The sequence below is a fragment of the Triticum dicoccoides genome, chromosome 5B (genome assembly GCF_002162155.2).
Source record: "Triticum dicoccoides isolate Atlit2015 ecotype Zavitan chromosome 5B, WEW_v2.0, whole genome shotgun sequence".
Classification (NCBI taxonomy): Eukaryota; Viridiplantae; Streptophyta; class Magnoliopsida; order Poales; family Poaceae; genus Triticum; species Triticum dicoccoides.
The window spans coordinates 50,334,528-50,357,050 of record NC_041389.1 but is presented as its reverse complement, the minus strand read 5'-3'; the positions used below and the strand labels follow the sequence as shown (position 1 = coordinate 50,357,050).

Below are 22,523 nucleotides of genomic sequence, written 5' to 3'. Positions count from 1 at the left end.
GTATGTTGTCACTACAGTTTGACCGATAAATATCTTCGTAGAATATGTAGGAACAAATATGAGCATCCAGGTTCCGCTGTTGGTTATTGACTAGAGATGTGTCTCGGTCATGTCTACATAGTTCTCGAACCCGTAGGGTCCACACGCTTAACGTTCGATGACGATTTGTATTATGAGTTATGTGTTTTGGTGACCGAAGATTGTTCAGTGTCCCGGATGAGATCACCTACATGATGAGGAGTCTCGAAATGGTTGAGAGGTAAAGATTGATATACTAGACAATAGTATTCGGACACCGGAATGGTTCCGGAGTGTTTCGGATATTTATCAGAGTACCGAGGGGTTACCGGAACCCTCCCGGGGAAGTAATGGGCCATAAGGGAGAGGAAAGGAAGCCCACAAGGGGGTGGCACACGCCCCCCCCCCAATGGGGAGTCCGAGTTGGACAAGGGGAGGGGCGCGGCCCCCCTTTCCTTCTTCCTCTCCCTCTCCTTCCCCCTTTCCCCCTCTGATAGAAGGAAGGGGGGGCGAATAGGACTAGGAGTCCAAGTGGGATTCTTCCCCACTTGGTGCGCCCTAGGCCGGCCTCCTCCCCTCTCCCTACTTTATATACGGGGGCGGTGAGGGGAACCTCTAGACAGATCAGTTGTTCTTAGCCGTGTGTAGTGCCCGCCTCCACCGTTTACTCCTCCACTCATATTGTCTTAGTGCTTAGGCGAAGCCCCCTCCCCTGCGCGGATCACTTCACCATCACCGTCACCATGCCGTCGTGCTAATGTATCTCTCCCTCAACACTTTGCTGGATCAAGAGTTCGAGGGACGTCATCGAGCTGAACGTGTGCAGAACTCGGAGGTGTCGTACGTTCGGTGCTTGATCAGTTGGATCGAGATGACGTTCGACTACATCAACCACGTTAAGCAAAAGCTTTCGCTTTCGGTCTACGAGGGTACGTGGACACACTCTCCCCCTCTCATTGCTATGCATCTCCTAGATAGATCTTGCGTGAGCGTAGGTTTTTTTTTTGAAATTGCATGCTACGTTCCCCAACACTTCCCCTCAATGGGAAGGAACTTCGGTAACACATCCTCGTCTCCATCGGCTCCACTTCTGGTTATTTCTTACCTTTACTTTGTGCAAGTTATTGTTGTGTTGTATCCTTTACTTGCTTGTCTTGTTAGCATCATATAGGTTGCTCACCTAGTTGCATCTCTAGACAACCTATTTGTTGCTAATATTAATTTGTTTAAGAAATTCTAAAATTTGGTAGTTGCCTATTCATCCCATCTAGTCAACCTTATCGATCCTTTTAGAGGTGAGCCTAGCCCTTGATTGTTGTTAGCGGTTATTTCATAATAACACATTTAACGAGTTTGGATATTTGAACTGAGTTGTCCATTGACCTATATGCACCAACCGCCACGCTGGAACAGTTATGGGCACTCAGTGTCGTAGCATCAGCCGAAGCTTTCCAGACGTTAGCGACTAAGCGGCGCGCACCTGGTTGGTCCGCGTGAAGCAACTTCCTTTGTAATGGAGGTTGCCAGGACTGCTCACCGGCCGCGTTCGTCATGTGCAGGAGTGCAAAGGGCGATAGCCCCAAAACCCATGCACGCTTAGGATGTAGACCGGCGTGCTGACCTCTCTGTTGGGCCTAGGGGTATGGCTGCGACGTGTCGATCTTCTAAGGCCGGGCATGACCCAGGACATTGTGTCCGACCAGAGATGATCGAGCGTGTTGGGCAATGTGGCGCACCCCTGTAGGGAAGTAATCTATTCGAATAGTCGTGTCCACGGTACCGGGACGACTTGGAGTTGTATTCCGACCTCTGACAACTAGAACCAAATATTTAATAAAACACACCTAGATAAGTTCAAGATACAACCCGGTGTTCGCTCTTTCACGGGGAGACGAGGAGAAGATCGCCGAGTAGGTTTATGCTATACGATGATACTCGATACTTATCTGCTATTCTCTTCTACTGTTGCAGTTTAGTCCACAGATAGGACTATCTTCTTCCCCCCTTATTTTGGCATTCTGCAGTTTAGTCCACAGATACTACCCCATTCACTTGATACTGATGCATATGTAGTATAGGTCTGATAAGTCTTGTGAGTACTTCAAATGAGTTCTCACGGTTGCTTTGCTACCTTTTCCCCCCTTCTCTCTTCTTTCCGGATATTGCGATTAGATGTCAGATCCCAGGAGCCAGATGCCACCGCCGATGATGTCTACTACCCCGATGGAACTTACTACTACGCGGAGGCCGCCGGCAACCAGGAGTAGTTAGGAGGCTCTCAGGCAGGAGGCCTTGCCTTTTCGATCTGTATCCCCGTTTGTGCTAGCCATCTTATGGCAACTTGTTTAACTTCTGTCTATACTCAGATATTGATGCTTCTGCTGACTACTGTACTTTCGAGCTTATGTATTCGAGCCTCGAGGCCCCCGGCTTGTAATATAAAGCTTGTATGACTTAAATTTGTGTTTAGAGTTGTGTTATGATATCTTCCGGTGAGTCCCAGATCTTGGTTGTACACATTTGCGTGCATGGTTAGTGTATGGTCAAATCGGGGGCGTCACAGCGGTATCCTAGATTCTGCCTTAGATGAGAGGGGTCTTCAGAAAGCAATTCATATATGGATTGTTATAGTTGTATCGGTACCTGGAGATAAAAAATAATGGTTTAAATACCTAAATTAATGATTTGGCCACATAAAAGTTGTACAGTTTCCTTCCTTCCATCTATAAGTTGCGGCTAGGGCAAATTCATCCTTTCGAGTATTTGACGGTGAGCCCGCAGATTTATGTCCCCTTCGCCTGCCGCTCCGATGGCTGGTGGTGAGAAAGGCAAATCCGGTGCCTTAGCTCTGTCTAATAATTGAGGTTAGGCTTTTCAGTATTCGCATGGGGGAGGGGGAGGGGGAGGGGGAGCTCAAACGGATCACGGCGCTTATTCTTTGAGTTGGTATTTTGGCATTTGATCCTCCTTAGTTTGTATGTCTGGAAGGAATTGATGGAGCTCTGGCGTAGATTTCAGTCGTTTCCTTAGGGCGACGACGTTAGGTTTTCTCCTCGTGGGTGCAATATGGTGAGATCCTGTGTCAGACACTTCAAATTTGATTCAAGAGTTTAACCATGATAACTGCGGTTCTAGGTGTTGGTTCTTAGAGGCCCAAGCATAAAGACTTTCCGGCTATCATTGATGAGATCAAGTCGGCTCCACCGGAAAGCAACGACAACGGCTCGTTCTGATGGCGATAGGCTCGTTCGATGGTCCAAAGACCTCAATGAAATTTGTATTATGTGTGTGGTGCTTTGAACCTATGTTGAAATTTACACTAATAGATTTGGACCACTTATGCAAAAAAGAAAAGATAAATCAAACTCACCGGTTGGGTAACTTGAACAAAATTATAATATTTGGTTTTTTGCAAAAAAATGCAAGATAATTTTGTTCAAATGAGTTTAGCTAAGGAAATGTTAAAATGTGTTTATGTTACAGAAAACTGCTTGGGTTAGTCATTAAGTAATTTATACTTCCCTCCGTTCCTAAATATAAGATTTTTTAAACATTTCAAATGGACTATAACATACAGATGTATGTAGACATATTTTAGAGTGTAGATTCAATCATTTTGCTTCGCACGTAGTCACTTATTGAAATCTGTAGAAAGACTTATAAGTACTCCGTATTTGGGAATGGAGGGAGTAGTTTAGTCCACTTTTGACGGACACACACGAACCAAAGTCACTCGACCTCCGTAGAATGACCAATTTCGCCCCCCTCGTCCAAACCCTTGTCCCCCAAATCTCGTCGCCGCTGCCGCCGCCGCCCCGTGTTCCGTCGCGCCGCTGCTCCCCAGCTCGCCCTCGGCCTCGGAGGCAGAACCACCTCTCCCATCGCCGCCGGTCTTAACCGAGACTCCAACCCGCGCTGACCCCCCGTCCTCCTCCCAACTCCCACCATGGCAGCACCGCAGGGTTCAATAGCGATGGTGCCGTCGAGGTGCACAGCAGAGACGCAGACGTCGCGGGCCAAGGTTGCGTTCGAGATTGCTGACTACAGCCATCTTAAGGGCCTAGGTAGAGACAAATGCCTCCATTCTTCGGCATTCTTCATCGGCGACTACAAATGGTGCATCCGCTACTACCCCGACGGAAGCGCATACGAGGCAACCGAAGGTTATATGTCTGTCTTCCTCGTGCTCTTGACCAAGAACGCCGAGGTGAGGGTGGTCTACACCTTGATGCTTGTGAATCGGGTTAGTGGGCAGTCGATTGTGGTGCCCTCCGGCAAAGCGCCACGAGTGTTCAATCCTAAAATGCCAGCATGGGGCCTACAGAAGTTCATGAAGACGACCGCTGAAGTAGAGTCGGTGTACGTGTGGAACGATTGTCTTGTGATCGAGTGCGAAGTCAGTGTTATCAAGGAAACACTCAATATCCATGTGCCGCCCTCTGACCTTTCGGATAATCTTGCAACCTTGCTAGTGGGGAAGATAGGAGCAGACGTGAGTTTCAAGGTTCAAGGGGAGGTTTTCCCAGCTCATAAAAATTTGCTTGCGATGCGGTGGGCCGTCTTCAATGCGGAGTTCTATGGTCCGATGGGGGACAAAGGTGTACAAGACATAATTATTGATGACATGCAGCCTGCTGTTTTCAAGGCATTTCTTCACTTCATCTACACGGATTCAATGCCTTCCATGGACGATCTTGAGGATGATGACAAAAGAGAAATGGTCAAGCACTTACTCGTGGCTGCTGATAAGTATGCAATGGAAATGATGAAGATGATATGTGAAGAGATGCTAGGCAGGGGTCTTGATGTTGAGACTGTGGCGACCATGTTAGCTCTAGCTGACCAGTACCATTGCAGCAACCTCAAAGATGCTTGCATTGAATTTATGCTCTCTTCGAATAGAATGGATGATGTGATCGCAAGCCAAGGCTATGCACACCTCAAAAGATCTTGTCCAGTTCTCGTTGTAGATGTGTTTGAGAGAACAGTCAAGTCCCGCAAAACTTAGTACGCCAAACTCGTATGAGCTACCGCTACCGCAATCCTTCAGTTTTGAAAGACCTTTGGAGGCGAATGCCTTATGTTGGGTCAGAGAAGGCAATTAAGTCTTGCTAAATTTAGCATGCCCAGCCTGGGTTAGTTTCTGTCTAGTTACTTTTGATACATAGCGGCCTGAGCTGAGGTTGCTATGTCTTTCAGTTTTCAGAGATCGTTTGGAGGAAGCAGTTGGTTCTATAAAATATATGTCTCCAATGTATTGGTTATCCCGTCTGACATAAGTATGTATGAATCTGTGGTACCTCACTAGTTACCTTTTTATGTTATTACTTTAATTGCTGGCTTATGTGAAGAATGATAGAACTTTAAGTTATTGGCTTTGAAATAATCTGGCTGATGTGAAGAATGACAAAACTTTGAGTTCTTGGCTATCACTTTTGTTATAATCTGGCTTATGTGAAGAATGATAAAACTTTTCTTGGCTATCACTTTTGAGATACTCTGTTTTACCTGTATGAAATGCTTATATGTGAACACTAGCTGCTATATTTTAATTAGAGACAATTACAAATGGTTTCTTGACATGGTTGGCTGACCCAACAAAGATGGAATTACCATCAAATTTCCGTTCTACTCTGAATGGCAGTGTATGTGAAATCTGTACAGGTAAATTCTTATATGCAATTGCTTTGTGTTCATAAATTTTGATCATAGAGGGTATTATGCGAAGGGAAATGTTGAGTGAATCTTTTTCTGAATTTAATATATTGAGTGAATCTTTTCCTGAATTGAATACATAGTGTGAATCAGATCGAAGCAGCAACTTTCATTCCCTTGAAACTGGCAGCGCAAGATGCTAATGTCAGTGATGCAACCTTCTGGGGCAGATCACGGTTGCATGTCTCAGTTGTTTTTCTGGGGTAGGATGTTGGCCTAAAAGTGTACTCCCTCATGATCTAAAACGTCTTATATTAGTTGACAGAGGAATACTATTCTAAGGTAACCATGTGTGCCATTACATTTTCGGTGATTCAATGCAAATTGGGAAAGTTTTGCTGTTGACACAGTTTCTCCGCATGCGCTAAAATTATTAAGAGAACTTTAGGAGGAAACAAGTTGGTTCTATAAAATGTATGCCTCCATTGTATTGTTGGCTGGTCTGATGTAAGTATATGTATATACGAATCTATGGGTCCACTGTTTGCTTTTTAAACTTCTATGCAATTTGCATAGCAAAATCTGATACAGTGATAGTATTTTCCTTGAAATGAAATCCTTCATGGTTTTTTAATGATTTAAAGATTGCTCACCGTGCCTGCCACACCGTTGAAACCCTTCATGTTTTTTCAAACTCTACAGTTTGTTTCTCTGGATTGACTGCAAAGGTGTCACTCAATTTTCTCTCTCGATTGTTTCCTTTTACACATTGCAAGTTTCTTGGTTCGGATTTCAATATGCTTGTAGTGCTGCCTAGGCGGTTATCGGGATCCATCAGTAGCACAACTGTGTCTTCTAGTAAGATGTACTCCCTCCGTCCGCGAATAAGTGTACATCTAGCTTTTGTTCTAAGTCAAAGTTTTAAAATTTTGACCAACTTTATAGAAAATAATAGTAACATATATGACATCAAATTGATAGATTATCAAAGTACATTTCAAAACGAATCTAGTGATACTAACTTGGTGTCATAAATGCTTTTACTTTTTCCTAGAAAGGTGATCAAAGTTTTAAAACTTTGACTTAAGACAAAAGCTAGATGTACACTTATTCATGGACGGAGGGAGTAGAGATTGTTTGAATTTTGGGATTAAAATATAGGATTTTTTCCTATGGTTGACTTTGAATGCACAATTTCAGAGGAAATTTCTGTACCTCTGTTTCTGTGACAACTATACCATGCACCTACTATTTCAGGGGAAAATATCGTTCATATGTTTTTGAATCCCCAAAAATCCAGTATGGCACTATTCTCATTATTTCTAAGGTTTTTAGGATTGTGCAAACCAAAGAGCCCCTTCGACGAGGAACGATCATTTTTCCTTTGTCCAAACTTATTTTTCCTAACAGAACAGCTCCTCCCATTCCTAACTGCCGCCTTCCTAGATCACAGCGAGGGGGAGAGGAATATACAGAGGAGAGGGCTGCGCTGACGGGGCGTGCGGCGAGTGATGATGCAGGATTAGGAGGTGGGTGGACGGTGATCGGTGGTGGTCTATAAAAGAGACCCCGAGAAGCCAACGACGAAATCAAGCAAGCAAGAAAGAAGGGTTTTATACTTTTCTTTCTTTGCTTAGTTCATTGTAGATTCTCTTTTCAACTATTTTAACTTGTTGATGATTTTGACTATGTCTATACCTGATTATGGGTGTCAATACTTTGCTCATGTATATGTGTAAAATGTGATGATCTTGCGTGATATATACAGACAAATATAGTGAGGATGGTCTATGGAGGTGGCGGACCTAGCCTACCTGGCATAAGCAATATCGCAGCCGGTTCTACACTAGGACCTTTCTACTCAGTAGTCTCAGCTGGTCTCTATACACATCCAAGACGGTTTGCTTGAAAGAAGTGATTGGACTGTTATTCAAAGTGTTTTTCGCTTTGGTGATTATTATCTTCTGGAACTCTCCCGTCGTTTGGATTGACCCAATAACCACGTTTTGCTTTGCTTGATTGCAGACTGTTGACTAATCACGCCAACAGTGGTCCGCTGCACAGAAAAATACCTGCCCTGTTACTGGTCAATCCTTGCACTCTGAGCTGATGACGAAGCCAAGTTATCAGCCGATGTTAACGGTGTGCCTGATAAGCTGCTGGAATGCTTCATGGCCACTAATGAGTTCCTGCTCCTGCTCGACCGTCTGCCGAAATCTCCAGAGACGCTGGACATGATCTGTGATGAGGCTGCGGACTTGGTTAATATCATCATGGAGGAAGATGAGGGTGACCTCTCAGGGCGTCCACTCTGCCATCTCCTTGATCTTCATCATTACTGAGAGGGATGTGGGTAAGCCGAAGGTGAAGAATGTGGTGGATTTCAAAGGAGCGGCTGCGGGAGCTTTCGTCGAAGAGAATACCGATGCAGATGATGTTTCATGTGGAAGAAATAATCAAGGCTCTGTCAGAGATGTTTCCAGCTCCTGCGACGCAGTTACAGAACCAGTAGGAATCCAGTGGAAGCCGTCTCCAGCCACATGAATAGACAAGGCTTACACTGTCTTTCTGTAGAGTTGTTCGTATATGTGTTCCAGACAGCTTTTTACTGCTGTTTGCTTACATTTTGGTAGTGGTTTTATCTGTTAACTGTGACCACAGAGAGGAACTTGTTCTTACTGCCTCGTGAGAAATATACCTTGTCATTCTGTGCATCCTACAGATAAGCGAATCATCTAGCTACCCTATGTAGACATTTAATTCTTTCCCTAGTAATGAACATGGAATTTTTTTGGCTTGATTGTAGTGTAGTTTTGAACAATGCTTGTTTGTTTAAGTATATTTCCTTCGTGAGTGCTGCAACTAGGGAGAGACAATGCAATGCAGTCTGTCGGGCCCAGGATCTACTCCATCTCGGATTTTTAGTTTTTGTTGTTGTTGAAAGTTGCGATTCAAGTTTTGAAATGTTGAAATGCTGGGGCTGACAAGCTACATCTAGGTCCCAGTTTCCCTTCGTTTCTTGTTAAGAAACATTGAAGTTTTGTACCATATGAGCAAATAGTACTAGGTATCTATGTTGGTAAAAATGTTGTATATATCAACTAGTGCAAAGTCATTGTGTATTTTGCCTTTCTGGAAATCCTCTTCTTAATTTCTAAAAGTGGGGTTTAAATTGATGAAAGACTTCTGAAAGCTCCTGAATCCAAACTTGTACTGTTTTGTTTTCTTCCATGAAGCACTGTTGCGGTTTTTTTTAGCACTTTGAAGCTCTTGTCAAAGACGTGGAAACGAATCTGATGTGCACTAATTTTCTTCAGCAGAAGAAAATAAATAACTGCAAATGTCCTTTTGAGTTCAATCAAACTTTGTACTACTGATAACATCTTTTTTTTTCAGCCATATATTCCCGTCAGAAAGTAATCGCCCCCTTCTTTTCCTTCAAATTTTCGAGTAAGGAGCAACTTTCATAATTTTGTGCATGGTATTTCAAGAAACGAGAAGAAGAGGCTTTCACAATCATAGGGTTTTCTGAAATTTGCTATCAGCACTTGTTGAAACTAAATATTCATTTAACCATATAAATGTAAACGATGCTTGTCCAAATGAAAAATTGATGTAGTCAGCTATATATATCCACTTGGTACAAAATACTAACTCCATCCCAAATTACTTGTCGCTCAAATGGCTGTATCTAAATGTAAGTATTTCCGGCTGTATCTAAATGTAAGTATTTCCGGACCGAGGGAGTATCAAAATGATAACCATGGGGCTAACAAAAGGCAGCAGCAAAGCACGATGCAACCTTTTCAACTTGCCTAAACTTATTCTACCACCAAAAGCATGATGCCTAAACAACAGGATCAGTATCATCCTAATTTATCGAAGAATTTGGCAAACTAATCGCCTTAGTCCGCTGTGAAGCAACGGAAAATGTCTGTAATTGCATGCCCAACGTATAACTCAAGTTTCAGAATCTCTCTACAAAACCCTCCCAAAACTAAGCATCATTAATCAACAAAACCAGGCACATTCTTCCATTCCATCTAGAAATCCCAGAGCATAAAAAAAATAAGACATGAACAACATTTCAATCTAACAGTACGTTTACAGAATCAAGGAAATTCACTTAGCCACAGTCCATGGACACGGCGCACTCAAAGATGACCTAAATAAGACAGCTGAAGCAATTAGTTTAATTAGTTTCATTTACCCACGGTCCATGGGCACAGAGCACTCAAAGATTTCAGTCAGAGATCACTTTTTTCCAAACTCAATAAGCAAAGGAACAACGAGGTTCTTAGAACGGAGATCCCGGTAGATAATCCTGTGGCGTTCCCTAGGCTAATATGGTGAAAATGGTCGTGGCGTCTGCCAGCCTGATGTCGCTAGCTGAACAAGTTCAATTCAGACACGTTGGACCAAGCAAACAATTACGAAGATGTCTAGAGTTATATGAGAGGTCATCAAACTTTAAGCAATTTCATTGAAATATTGCAGAGCTAGCTAAACTCTGCACATAATGGTGCACCAAGAAACAACGCGCATCCCAGTATATTCAGGTTACAGAACTTAGACCGTTCAAACACATGATAAATCAATGATAAACATTGCAGAGTTGAACATCATGGTGAAGGCTGCGTGCAAGGCTCCACCACATCTAGCTGAACTGTAGAGGGAACTTTCCCCCTGATGTATCTTTCGATTACCAAGGCTGCTTTATGGGCTTCCATGGGTCCGATCGAGCAGGAGCATTTAGCAGATCGATCATCAGAACACCTGAAACTATCATTGGTGGTGCTCAATGCAAGGCACTCGAGTGATGCTGAATTTTCCAGAATATGGGACGTCAACTCAACCATGCTCTTTGAACAGGGGAACCGACAGATGCTCACTCTCCGGAGCTTGTCATGGCTGTATCCTGGAATCTGCCTCAGATGCGAGGGGTCTTCAGAAAGCAATTCATCTATGGATTGTTGTAGCTGTATCGGTACCTGGAGATAAAAATAATGTTTTAAATACTTGAATTAATGATTTGGCCACAGAAACTTTGTTATATTTTGTAGAATGAGTGCATCCAAAAATATATCTGCATGGTGAACAGTGACTTACGGGCAGTTTGAATGTCTCCAAGGACGGAGCAGCACCAAGAAAATAAACCAGAGAAAGACAATCGCAAGACCCATTAATATAAATGCTCAAGTATTTCAGATAGAGGAACTTGGAAGGCGAGATCGTCAGTGTTGTATTGACCACCTGCATAAAGATACCACATGTTAATAACATTCAAAAGTATCACTACTGCTCTATGCATAATAATCACAGAAGGCTTTGGAATATACCTCACACCATGAATATATGCTAAGAGTTTCAAGATTCGGCGCAATGGACGGAAGCTCATCAAGTGCATATCTGAGGAAGAGGTAACATAGCACGTCTAATTTCTTCAATCGCAATGACTCCCCAAGTAAGAACTCAACTCGGTCACCTATAAAGTGAAAACTATTAATATTTGGAGCTTCGTTCTCTATGGTCTGCAGTCTGTGGCATTCTAACACCTGCAGGTAGCTGAGTCGCTGCAGCCGGGAAGGTATCTTTAGGAAAGTTATCTGGTAGCATCTCCTGAGTTTCAACTGCTCCAAAGCAACACAGCTGGGAAGAAGGCACCCTAACTGGCGCCCCGTAATTCGCACAGACTCAAAATGCAACACTGTCAGGTTTCCCAAGCACCCAAGGCTAACTGTAGGATGGAAGACACAGTTAACAAGGTGAAGATACCAGATCGAGCTTCCATTGCCATTGGATAGAACTGGGCATGGGAAGTAGACTGCCTCCTTCTCACGCATCACAAGGGTGAGTTTTTCAATGCCCGGTGTAACCACTTCCTGAAGCCACCTATGGAGATATTCATAGGCTTCATAAGCCTTGAGCTTGTCGCAACAGGAGTAATCAATCTCGAATGTCTTCACGCCAATGCCTGACAGCGTGTTTGGCAAATATAAGGAAAGGGAATGGGAGTTTAGATGCGAGAATTTGTTGAGGGATTAGGCTTGGCAAATGGATTATCAGTCCCCATCCCACGTTTGGTTGTGAGATGGGAATTTACTGGCCCTTTTTTTATCTCAGCCGTGTGCAACAGAACGATTGTTTCCTAATTCCCTATCCCCGACTGAATTGCCAGGTCGCACCAGGGAAGAGATCTGGGGGAGTTGACCATTTTAATTCCCCTTCCCCTACCCACTTCAACTCCCATGTCCACGAACCAAACAAAGGATTCTACCTCCCATCTCCCGTAAACTCCCTTTCCCTACCTCCAATTCCACCCAACCAAACACGCTGTGAGTGTTTTTCCAAAACATGATCAACTTTGCGGGTGAAATACATGCCATCCCGTGATAGGCCTATTGTTTGACTATTAAATATGAGGTTGGGATAGTAGCATCTCCACGAACGTCGAAAGGCACGAGACACACAGGCAGCACGGGCAGCATCTCGCGGCGTCATTAGTGAATGTATATGACACCAAATGTCCTGCACGCACAAGAATGGGGGAGGTGATAACACATTAGAATTGTAATAAAATCAAATGTTTACCGTCATCAGCACCAAGGAGTGTTATAAGTCAATGTAACAAAGAAACGCAGAACATCATGCATTTGTGTAAATCAAGATGCAGGGAAGAGATTTTGTTGCAGAACAGCATGCTATCATGCGTCAATCTAACTAAGAAACGCATCAAAACATACAAATTATGCATAGGTTCCCTTATTCCTATGGAGATATTTAGAAAATTGGAATGCTTGTTGATTTGAAAAGTATCGAGGAAAAACCTTAAGAAAAATACAGATGCGACTTGCGACTGCTGGCAAGGTAACAAGATAGAATAACAAGGGGGTAGACTAGTGACAGACAGTTTTAATCTGCAGAGATAATACAGGAACAGTTTTAGTTGGGATAGAACAGAACTAGTAATGCAGCTGGGCTACAGGAGATTGCAGCAGAAAAAGAAGTTAAATTTCAGTTAGCTACCAATAGGTTGTAGTAACCCAATTTGCGCAGCATATGTCTATTATCCAAAGCAATCCATGATGTACCTCTGGAAGTACGGTCCCTGAATACTCCCTTATTTTGCCATCGTGATAATTATCACCATCTTCTTGGCAAGGCGGTCCGTTTCTTATGGCCAATGAAGAAGTCGACCCATCTGCAACAGAAAATTGTTATGGTAATAATAATAATAATGAGTATATAAAGGCAATATTGGTCTTGTTCCTCATCTGTAGCGCAGTCGCCCTAAATTCCAAACCAAATCACACACATATATATATTTTTAATAACAAATGTGATATTTGGGGGCTAAAAAAGATGCGACCTGGAGAACCCCTTAAAAAAGTGAGCCTTTCGTTCCAGCTTATACATACATACATCGATCTAAAAGGGCACCAAATTACCGTCTTCACAACTATATATAGGATAAGAGTCAGTTTACCATGGATCTGGATTTGGCGTTCCGGCTGCATGAGATCCAGCTGCCCCATGGCACCACTGATATGAGCAATCAAGGGCACCAAAAGGAGTCGAGCTCCGCTGTTTTTCCACTTATTATTCTTCCTCTTTCTCCCAGCCGATCTCTCTCTCTTATCTCTTCTCTGACGAGGATATCGCGCTGACCTTCGCCGTGTGGAGACCCGGGATCGGACGAATAGTTCCAAGGGCAGTGGGGACGACGAACGATTTTCGGCCGCTAGCCTATATAAGAAAAAGTAAATGGGCCAAAAAAAGCCCAGATTGGAGCACACACGTAGCAGGCTGTTTTTGTTGTTGTTGCAATGATCATGTAGAGGATGATTTTTTGCCATGATGAATAAGATATACGACTATTAATTTCAGAAATTACTCAAAAAAAGACTGTTAATATCTTTTTTCATGCGGTGAATTTTTTTCTTCAGAAAATAGAAACTATGAGGGGACAAATCGAGCACAAAATTGACATGATATATAACAAGAAAATGCCACATGGATACATGAAAAACTTCATCATGGCTAAAAAGCAAGGAAAAGTCGTGTTTTTTTTTCTCTCTAACGCGCATGGCATATCTTTGAAAATGGGCCTAATATTTGTGGCAATGTATTTCTCTGTGTGCATGATTTTGCTGGCAAAACCACGTAGTGGACCAAGGCAAATCCATATTTTTTTCTGTTATGCTTTTTATGCATTGGCAAATTCACTTTTTTAAAAAGGATTATGTTCATTAAAAAAAGGATTGCAAAATTACAAAAAAGGTCATTGTTCTTTGATATATAGGTGGAAATTTTGTATTTTTTCATGGGAGCATGACAAAATGGGAAAGTTGTTTTCTCAAAAATGTGGTACCATTTAAATAAATTAATATTTTTCCATGTGCACATGACAGATTTATAAACTACGTGGTCTAAATAATAAAAGTACCATGGTGTAATTAATGGATTTGTCGTGGTCTACGAGAATTTCCTGTGGGTTCGGGTAAAACTAAAATTTCCATGCTATGAAAATAAAGTTGCCATGTCTTTGAAAATAAAAATTTCCATGGTCTAGGAAATAAATTTAACATGGTCCGGTAAAAAATTAAGATGCCATGCTATGAAAATAAAGTTGCCATATATTAGAAAAATAAAATTGCCATGGTCTAGGAAATAACTTTAACATGGTCCAGTATGAAAGTAAGATGCCATGGCTGCCATGTATTTGAAAGTAAAATTGTCATGCTCTAGCAATGAGAAATTGGCACGGTATATGAAAAGAAAAAAATCTCTAATTCAAGGGAAAATGTAGAAAATTATGTCATGGCAAATCTAGAATTTTTGTTTCCCTGATGGAAAACTTCATATTCTTTTTAATTTTTATTTCTAAACAAAGCATGTCAAAAAATATTCTAACAACATTTCTGAGAATGCTCACATGGTGATTTTCAAGAATTGTCTTGGCAAAAACTCATGTTCGGAAATTTCCATGGAAAAAATAAGATAAAAATTAATACAAAATTATGAACAAAATTGCCATGACATATGCATATTAAAATTGCCATGTTTGTTATAAAATTTTCCATGTATGCAAAATGACACAGGTTATGAGCAAAAATTGCCTTGTCAGATGCACATTAAAATTTGGCATGGTATTTTAATATGAATTGCCATCTTTTGTGTAAAATTTTTGCCATGAATGTGAAATAACACAAAAAGTGGCCAAAGTTGCCATGGCAGGTGCAAATTAAAATTATTCATGGAATTTTTATTAAAAATTGTCATGCTATGTATAAGAAATTTGCCATGTATGTAAAATAATTCTGTTCATCTCAAAATGGAAAAATTAAATGTTCCGTTGGTGGTGTCGATGGCAGAAATTGTCATGGCAAACACATATCAAATTTGCCATGATATTTAAATAAAATTCCTAGTTTGTAGAAAATAAATTTGCAATGGGAGTAAGAAAAGTTAGTCATGTTCCATGTCAAATCGTAAATGTAAAATGTCATGGTTGTATACTTTGTTTCATGTACATTTGCCATGTGCGTCAAAACCATTTCTTCAATTCAGGCCCTCTCCGTTGAAGTTGTACTTGATGTGTACTACTGGTTGGGACGCCACTGTGTGGTGTCGTTTGAGGTGTCTCTGTGTGCACTTAACTTGTCTCCTTACACTCAACTGCCTTGTTTGGTCCTTAGTCTCACTCATGTACATCAATATGCGCTTATGCTATAACATTAGGATGTATTATGCATTACAATTGATCCAAAAGTGAATACAAACTAGCGTGAGGTGCTTCAGTTTGTCTTAAGAAAGGGCCTCATGAGTCCATGGCTTGGGTCTATCAGAAATCCATTGTAAGTAATCGCAAGAGATGGCCAACAATAGTGTGATCGGGATACTCATGTCTAGAATGATTTTGTAGCATTTCCACTAGACTTATATTCACATAAATCTGAATGAAGCTGCATCAAAAAACAAGTCCTATATACCTAAGAGATTTATTCCCACCACCTTATTTATCTTTATATGCAACATGTCCACATCATCAAGTAGGTCCACCAAATAATTGATCCACACTAACTCACTTGTCTTAACATGCAACTATGCCAACTCATCATGCCACGATGCATGCCCCACTAAGTTAATTAGCTCAACATGCAACTAATGTTGTTGCTCGGGCCAGGTAGCCCAGTTCGGGCTGGGAGGGTTCCCCATCAAACGTTTTCGTTCGTGGGGAGGGATCCCTTCTAGTGAAAGAAGCATTCGTTCCAAATGCCCCAGAATCTGCCGTTCAGATGTTATTGGACTCCAAAAGTTAAGTTACTCCCACTATGACCTGCCTGATGGCTTGTGTGTTCTCTTCTGGGGCCCCATGTCAGTGGCTGCACTTGGGTGGACGTGATATGGGAGGGCGCACCTGAACATGAGCTCATCACGAAGTGTAGCGCTAACACAGCCAAACTTCACCTTATTTTAAAAGTTAAAATAATTGGATTATCTCTTCGGCGGTGGTTGCATAATGTCTATTTGTGTGGATTGCATATAGTTGAATTTTTTAGTGACACCAATTGTAACGTTTATCTAGAGGATGTTTGTAGTCGTCTTGTGTTGATTGCTTCTTACGGTTGTACATGTAAATCTTTATCTAGCAGTGCAGCAAGGCGCAAGCTTTGGTTTCCTAGAAAAAAAGACAAAGGAGATGACAAATTGAAATCAACAAACCAAAAAACATCATCTATTGTCTTGTTGTGTCTTATCAGAATTTAAAGTAAAAATAGCGGCCGAGGCAAAGCTGTCTTCGAAGCCTAAACATACTATCGACCTCCCAATAGAAAATTTAGGAAATTAGAATATACATCATACAACTTTATCTGACTATAGCTCAGCTATCACATTTGAAAATAACGAGGGCAAAGGTGGACCTACGATGAACTGCAAAACAAAGCATAAATCGTTTCCAAAATCAAGATATAGCTGCCCTAGAGTTGTCAATCATCTTCGTTGGCACTTGCAGCACTTAGATCCACACTGAGATCAACCGTCTGATAAAAATGGCATATTAATTAGAATAAGCAAGTATAGATATAATATGAAGAACGAGATAAACAAATTAATGTTACCCTACCTAGCACTAAAATGTTTCCTAAACTAGATTATACCCGCCCACTGCTGTGGGATCGGTTGCAATATATTTTGATGAGATTTTGTTTTATTAAATATATGTATTTTGATTAATAACATATGAACTAATTGTATCTGATTATTGTATAACTGAAAAATACTTATTAAATATAAGAAGCATAATATAATGAAGAACTTGTTCCATGCATGTTTTGTTGTCCCAGTGATGATGTAGCATGTGAGGTGATGTAGGATGCTTGCATGTAGAGATAAATATAAGCAGTCTAGATCAACTAATAATAGACAAAAATTCCATGCATGTTGAGGTGAGTCTTTGATAATGTGGCATGTTTGGCGAGGTGGCATACATGCATGTTAAGATAAATAGAAGTAGTGGGGATCAACTACTAAGGTATATATATATAAGGTAGATTCCTCTTTGTTGTGATTTGATGTGTCTGATTTTTGCACCACTTACGCTCATTTGGTTGTGAGGGAAATAACACGCAGGACAAACACACCAAGGGTGAAAATTGTTTTGGTCACTCAAGAACCATTTTTCTTTTCTTTTTTGGGATGGTCATTCAAGAACCCGGGGCGAGAAAACCACGTCAAAGACCCATTCCATGTCATCATTTCGCACAAAAGAGAGAAGACGACCACCAGCTGGGACAGCTTGTCCTCAACAACTGGCGAAGGTTGGGCATCTCCAACCTGATGGTGCAGTTCACCGTCGCCATGACCAAGCTCGCCGTAGTCTCCTGCGCCGGAGCTGATCCAATGAAACTTCCCTCACATCCTCCGGAATCTTACTAATCACCCCGAACCGGACATGACATCACGGAAATACAGCTGGGGAAGACACCAGAGGAGGAACTCTCCCCTGGAACGTAGGCTGATGCCGCTGGTAGCCGCCGACGGATAATCTGCTCCAGGAAGACATTGCACGTGTAGACATCAACGGTGCAAAAGAAAAGGATGGAGACAAAGCAGACTCGACTGGAATGTAAAATTGATGGGTCACGGCTCGAGAGCCAAAGATGAGGAATTTTCGACCGAGTTACCGACACATGAAAATCTTCCCCGGTAAATGATGTGGATTGGACCAATCAAAACCCCATATAGTCTGCCTCCAATTGGACCAAATGTTGCGGATTGGGTCTTCCAAATCAAATGAGCCCTTGGTAGTGGAAATCATTTAGGGCTGTTTAGGCCTACTTGAGCCCTCTCCTCAAAAGTAACAATTACTAGTTCCTATGACCTACCCTAAAAAAACTAGTTCCTCCAACCGCTAAAACAAAGAACTCGGTCCTATGAAATGTAGTGCAAAAGAAACCTTAGATTTGTATAGCACAGCAAGGAATCGTGATAGAAGTTTAGAAAAAACACATTTTTTAATATAATACAGTGATACTATTTTTATGTAGTGCGATAAAAACATTTTTAGTGCTCCCTTCAATCCAAATTAATTGACGCACACTTAGTACAACTTTGTACTAAAGTTGTACTAAGTGCACATCAATTAATTTGGATCGGAGTAATACAATTTCATACGCTGCTCTAATGCAGAAATTGCATCAAGGTTTCCATTTAAAAATGTACCTTTCCGGTGATCTTTGTATACAGCGAAAGAACATCCATCACGGTAGACTCAAAGTGTGTTGTGGCATCATAACTCTGAACAAAATTAAATTGAGATAGATTGAAATATTCTTGAAGATGCTTTTTCGTTTGCTAAATATTGAAAACCAGAACATTGTTACTTCACCTATAACTTACCGTTGATATAAAACAATTGTCCGAAGAAGGGTCATTAGTAGGTTCATATCTGTCGTATGTGTCGAAAAACAACTCGTCAACTGGCCCAAGAAGATCGATTCCTGGCTTCAGTTCTGCCTCTGGATTGTCACTCTCTGCTTGTGCTGACACAAACGCTATGAATTTTCCCTTCGACGCAACATTGTGAGAATAGGAACAACAGAAAACATACCTGGTGATGATTCAAAAAAATAAAAGTTAGGTGACATGATGAATTAATAATAGATAAAAAGGGCAATAATGCATGGAATACTTGCATGTCTGATCTGCGGCCAAGTTGCTTTTGTGGTATTATGATCTGTACTGAGTGAGATTCAGCAGTATTTGGGATCGGGTGGCTCATGATAGCAATTGCACGAAAAACCTTTCCAACCTTTTTAACCTGTTATTAGAGCAGATAATTCTCATCAGTTGCAGAATTTCTTCATACGCCCCATGTTTCCTTTGTTTAACTTTACTGTAAGATATTTATGCAAAGTGATTTTGATTGGTATAAAATTTCTGTCATAAATAATTTGTACCGCTGTTGAAACAGTTTGACGGAAAGTATAGCATAATGTTACATCGGATCTCTTCGGGACAATACTCCATATCTGTTTGTTCAAATAATGAAGATGAGTGGCTTTTACCTTCTCAGGTACGTAAGACGGATCACAAACAACTTTCTTGCCTTTTGCTGTCTCCCCTTCAGATGTAACTCCACGAACTTTCCCTTCATCATCAAATTCGACCTGAAAATACATATTGTTTGACCAGTTACATATTTACGATTGAAACGACATAAGTGAACATACGACATAAATATTCATTGTGGTGCTTCAATGGTTTGCTTGAAGTATACACAAATTCACGTATAAAAAAATCTACTTTTCCATGTAATGGTTGATTTTTACAGAAATTCATCTTAATCGGTGTTGGGCTGTATGAGTGTGTGGCCCAAAAGCCCATTCTAGTGTACATATGTATTCATATCTGTAACTAGCAATTGAAGAAAATAGAATCAAGAGAATTCCATGCGCTCTTCGTGGTACCAGAGCACTGGTAATAATGATGGGCGGAACCTAGCTGGTGGTGGTGTGGAGCCGACGCCTGGAGGCGACGACAGCAGAGCATTTGGCCGCTGCTGCAGCAAAGGAACGGAAGATCAGGCAGGTGCTGCGAGCTGTGAGTGCCTAGTCATGAGCGGAGCGTGCTAAGGACATGGGTATACATATGTACACCCATTATTTGGTGAAGAAGAGCTCATAACTCTAAATTAATCCTATACTTAATTAGTTAAAACACTAAGCTTTAAAAAATGTACACCCAAATCAAAATTTCTGCCTCCGCCAATGGAGCTAGTGGCATCAATAGAAGGAGGATGTCCGGCTGCTTGTTGATGTGCTGCCTGTTTGGGTGGATAGGTGTTGAGCTGCTTGCTGTATACTAGAAGAAAAAGGGTGCTTGCTGCTTGTTGTGCATGGAATCAGAGGAAAGGTGTCCGGGAAAGAAACACAGCATGTGATTGCACCAAGAAGCAGAGAAGAAAAGTACCGCTCTACTGAACAATGGGGGACATGACGTGGTCCTTCTTGGCCTCCTCTGGAATCTCACGGGTGCAGATCCACACTTGGAAGAGGTAGGAGGTCGTCTCGGGATCAACAGTGGAGGAGCTAACATTAACCTTGATCTTGTTGTGGGGAAGGCTACTATGAACACCGACGGGGAGGTCTTGCAAGGTGTTTGTAATGTAGTCGCAGAGCTCGGCCCTGATGACGTCGGCAGTGACCTCCACCGACGGGGGTGGGTCCTACTAGTCTGGCACCACCGAGATAGCAGTCAGGTGCAGATGGGGGTGGGGGGGTGGGGGGTATCACCTCCAACACAATGGAGAAGTAATAAAACCCGCCATCCACCCAATAGCCAAGAAACTCCTGGACCGTGGAGCACCGCGGGAGCGCCGTGCACTCACAACAGAAGTGGCCCGCAATGTCGCGGTTCAAGCTCAATTGTGCCTCCCAAGCAAGAGGGGCGGACGGAGCCACCTGCTCCGTGCCACTTGCCGCAAGGGAGCTCACCGGTGACGGGGGTGTAGGCAGGACAACTTGTGGGCTTCCCCCAAACCACTGCCCGACTTCTTCTTGGATGGCGCAGATGGGCCGGCATGCGGCGGAGTACTAGGAGACCGCGGGTTACCCCTGTTGCCAGTCAAGGGCATCGCTTTAAGAAGCATGTTGGTCAATGGAACCCCCACGAACCTCTCGAGGCGAACGCGCCACACGGCCTGAGTGGAACTCATCCTGGCTGGTCCAGTCTTCGGGATCAAAAGGGGCCTCATGGCGCCGGTCATAGGGAGCCACCGCTTTGTCTGAGTGCTTGAAATTGCTACCCTCCCGAGCAAGGGAGCCCTGCTCATGACCAGAGACACACGCTCACGTTGGGTGAGCTCAGCTTCCCAATGAAGCATGGCTGGGGGTCCGGGGAGAGGGGGCAAGGTCCAGCCACGCAGGCTGGTTATAGGTAGGACGGGGAGGAGCGAGGTCGATGGAGCATGGCGCAATGGCAAGCTCTGAGGAGAGGGAGGCAAGGTCTGGCCATGCAGGCTGGTTACACTACCAGAAAAACTGGGGTTGCCGACGGCCAAATCTATGCCGACGGCACCCGTCGGCATCTATGGACCTATGCCGACGGCCAAGGAAAGGCCGTAGGCGTAGAAAAGCCGTCGGCATACATTCATCTATGCCGACGGGGCCGTCGGCATAGACCAGGCCGTCAGGACCGCCCGAGGTACGCCTACGGGGCCCGTCGGCATAGGACAGGCCGTCGGCATATCCAGGGCCCACCTGCCCAGTCAGCGCTTACCATTTGACGGCGTTGATCCTATGCCGACGGGCGGTAACGGCGGCCGTCGGCATATCTGTGGCAGAGGTATGCCTACGGCAAGGCCGTCGGCATAGGCCCCTCTGCCACGTCAGCGATCCGTGTGCCACGCCACGTCAGCGATCCGTGGGACAACCTCCGTGTGTGCACAGATATGCCGACGGCCTAGCCGTCGGCATACGTTTATTTTAATTAATTTTTTTATTTGTTACTTTGGTTATCTGTGGCAGAGGTATGCCTACGGCACAGCTGTCGGCATAGGCCCCTTCGCCACGTCATTGATCTGTGTGCCACGCCACGTCATCGATCCGTGGGACAACCTCCATGTGTGCACAGATATGCCGACGGCCTTGCCGTCGGCATACGTGTATTTTACTTTATTTTTTATTTTTACTCTATTTTGTTACTTTTACTTTATTTTAGTTTTTGTTTTTGTATAAGATAATTATGCCTTATCTAAAAAAGCATACCCGATGGTATATCGATTGCCCCCCGTTACGAACGTCGCTATCGCCGTGTCATGGAGGGGGGAAATGGTCGACACGGAAGGAATTCTGGTTGGTGGGGAGGTTCGGGGTGTAGCTATGTCACCGAAACATCGCACGGGTCCCGATGCATATGTGAAAGTGTTCATGCATGCGTAGACGCCCATCTTGGGGCTCCGGGGTGTGCCCCCCCTCACGGACGGCGCTGCCGCCGGTACTTGGAGGGGGGAAACGGACGCATGGGGTCTACACGGAGGGGATCTTGCTGTGGGTCTGGCCCGGGATGTTGCTCTAGAGTGTTCCTATGGGCTGACCTAACACAACCGGGTGGGGAGGTCCACTGGTCAAAGCCCGTCCGTGCAAAGTCAAAGGGCTAGATCGCGTGGTCAAACGCTACAGGGTTAGGCGGGACGGGGGCACTGGGGGGTAGCAATGCCACCGGAGCGACGCACCGGGCCCTCATACATGCGGGGTGGTATGGTGGCATGTCCGAAGAGGCGGCACGCGTGTCCGGGGTGTGCCCCCCTCACGGACGGCGCCGCCGCCGGCACCTGGAGGGGGGAA

General features: G+C 43.3%; 3 protein-coding genes across 4 annotated transcripts in view; 1 reads left to right on the top strand and 2 right to left on the bottom strand.

Annotated features, from left to right (window-relative positions):
- The first annotated feature begins 3,886 nt into the window (after positions 1 to 3,886).
- LOC119305140 (BTB/POZ and MATH domain-containing protein 2-like) lies at positions 3,887 to 5,404 on the top strand. Its single transcript, XM_037581743.1, has one exon. It carries the CDS (start codon positions 3,965 to 3,967, stop codon positions 5,024 to 5,026), a length of 1,062 nt encoding a protein of 353 aa, XP_037437640.1. The 5' UTR covers positions 3,887 to 3,964; the 3' UTR covers positions 5,027 to 5,404.
- Positions 5,405 to 10,131: 4,727 nt separating this feature from the next.
- Positions 10,132 to 11,935, bottom strand: LOC119307307. Of its 2 annotated transcripts, XM_037583384.1 has the most exons (4): positions 11,229 to 11,935; positions 11,013 to 11,158; positions 10,783 to 10,926; positions 10,132 to 10,664 (listed from the first exon to the last, which is right to left on the bottom strand). In XM_037583384.1, the coding sequence occupies exons 1-4, from the start codon at positions 11,287 to 11,289 to the stop codon at positions 10,296 to 10,298; spliced, it is 720 nt and encodes a 239-aa protein (XP_037439281.1). In that variant the 5' UTR covers positions 11,290 to 11,935; the 3' UTR covers positions 10,132 to 10,295. The 2 variants fall into 2 exon arrangements, with proteins under 2 accessions (XP_037439281.1, XP_037439280.1); XM_037583383.1 differs by having other exon boundaries at positions 11,013 to 11,935.
- Positions 11,936 to 16,473: 4,538 nt separating this feature from the next.
- Positions 16,474 to 22,523, bottom strand: part of LOC119307306 (guanosine nucleotide diphosphate dissociation inhibitor 2-like) — a 23,214-nt gene continuing 17,164 nt past the window's right edge. Inside the window, exons 9-13 of the mRNA XM_037583382.1 lie at positions 19,245 to 19,346; positions 18,873 to 18,997; positions 18,577 to 18,787; positions 18,400 to 18,474; positions 16,474 to 16,718 (exon numbers count right to left, since the gene is read on the bottom strand). Of these exons, the coding sequence (XP_037439279.1) occupies positions 16,665 to 16,718; positions 18,400 to 18,474; positions 18,577 to 18,787; positions 18,873 to 18,997; positions 19,245 to 19,346 (567 nt within the window). The 3' untranslated portion in view covers positions 16,474 to 16,664. The remainder of the gene's footprint in view (positions 16,719 to 18,399; positions 18,475 to 18,576; positions 18,788 to 18,872; positions 18,998 to 19,244; positions 19,347 to 22,523) is intronic.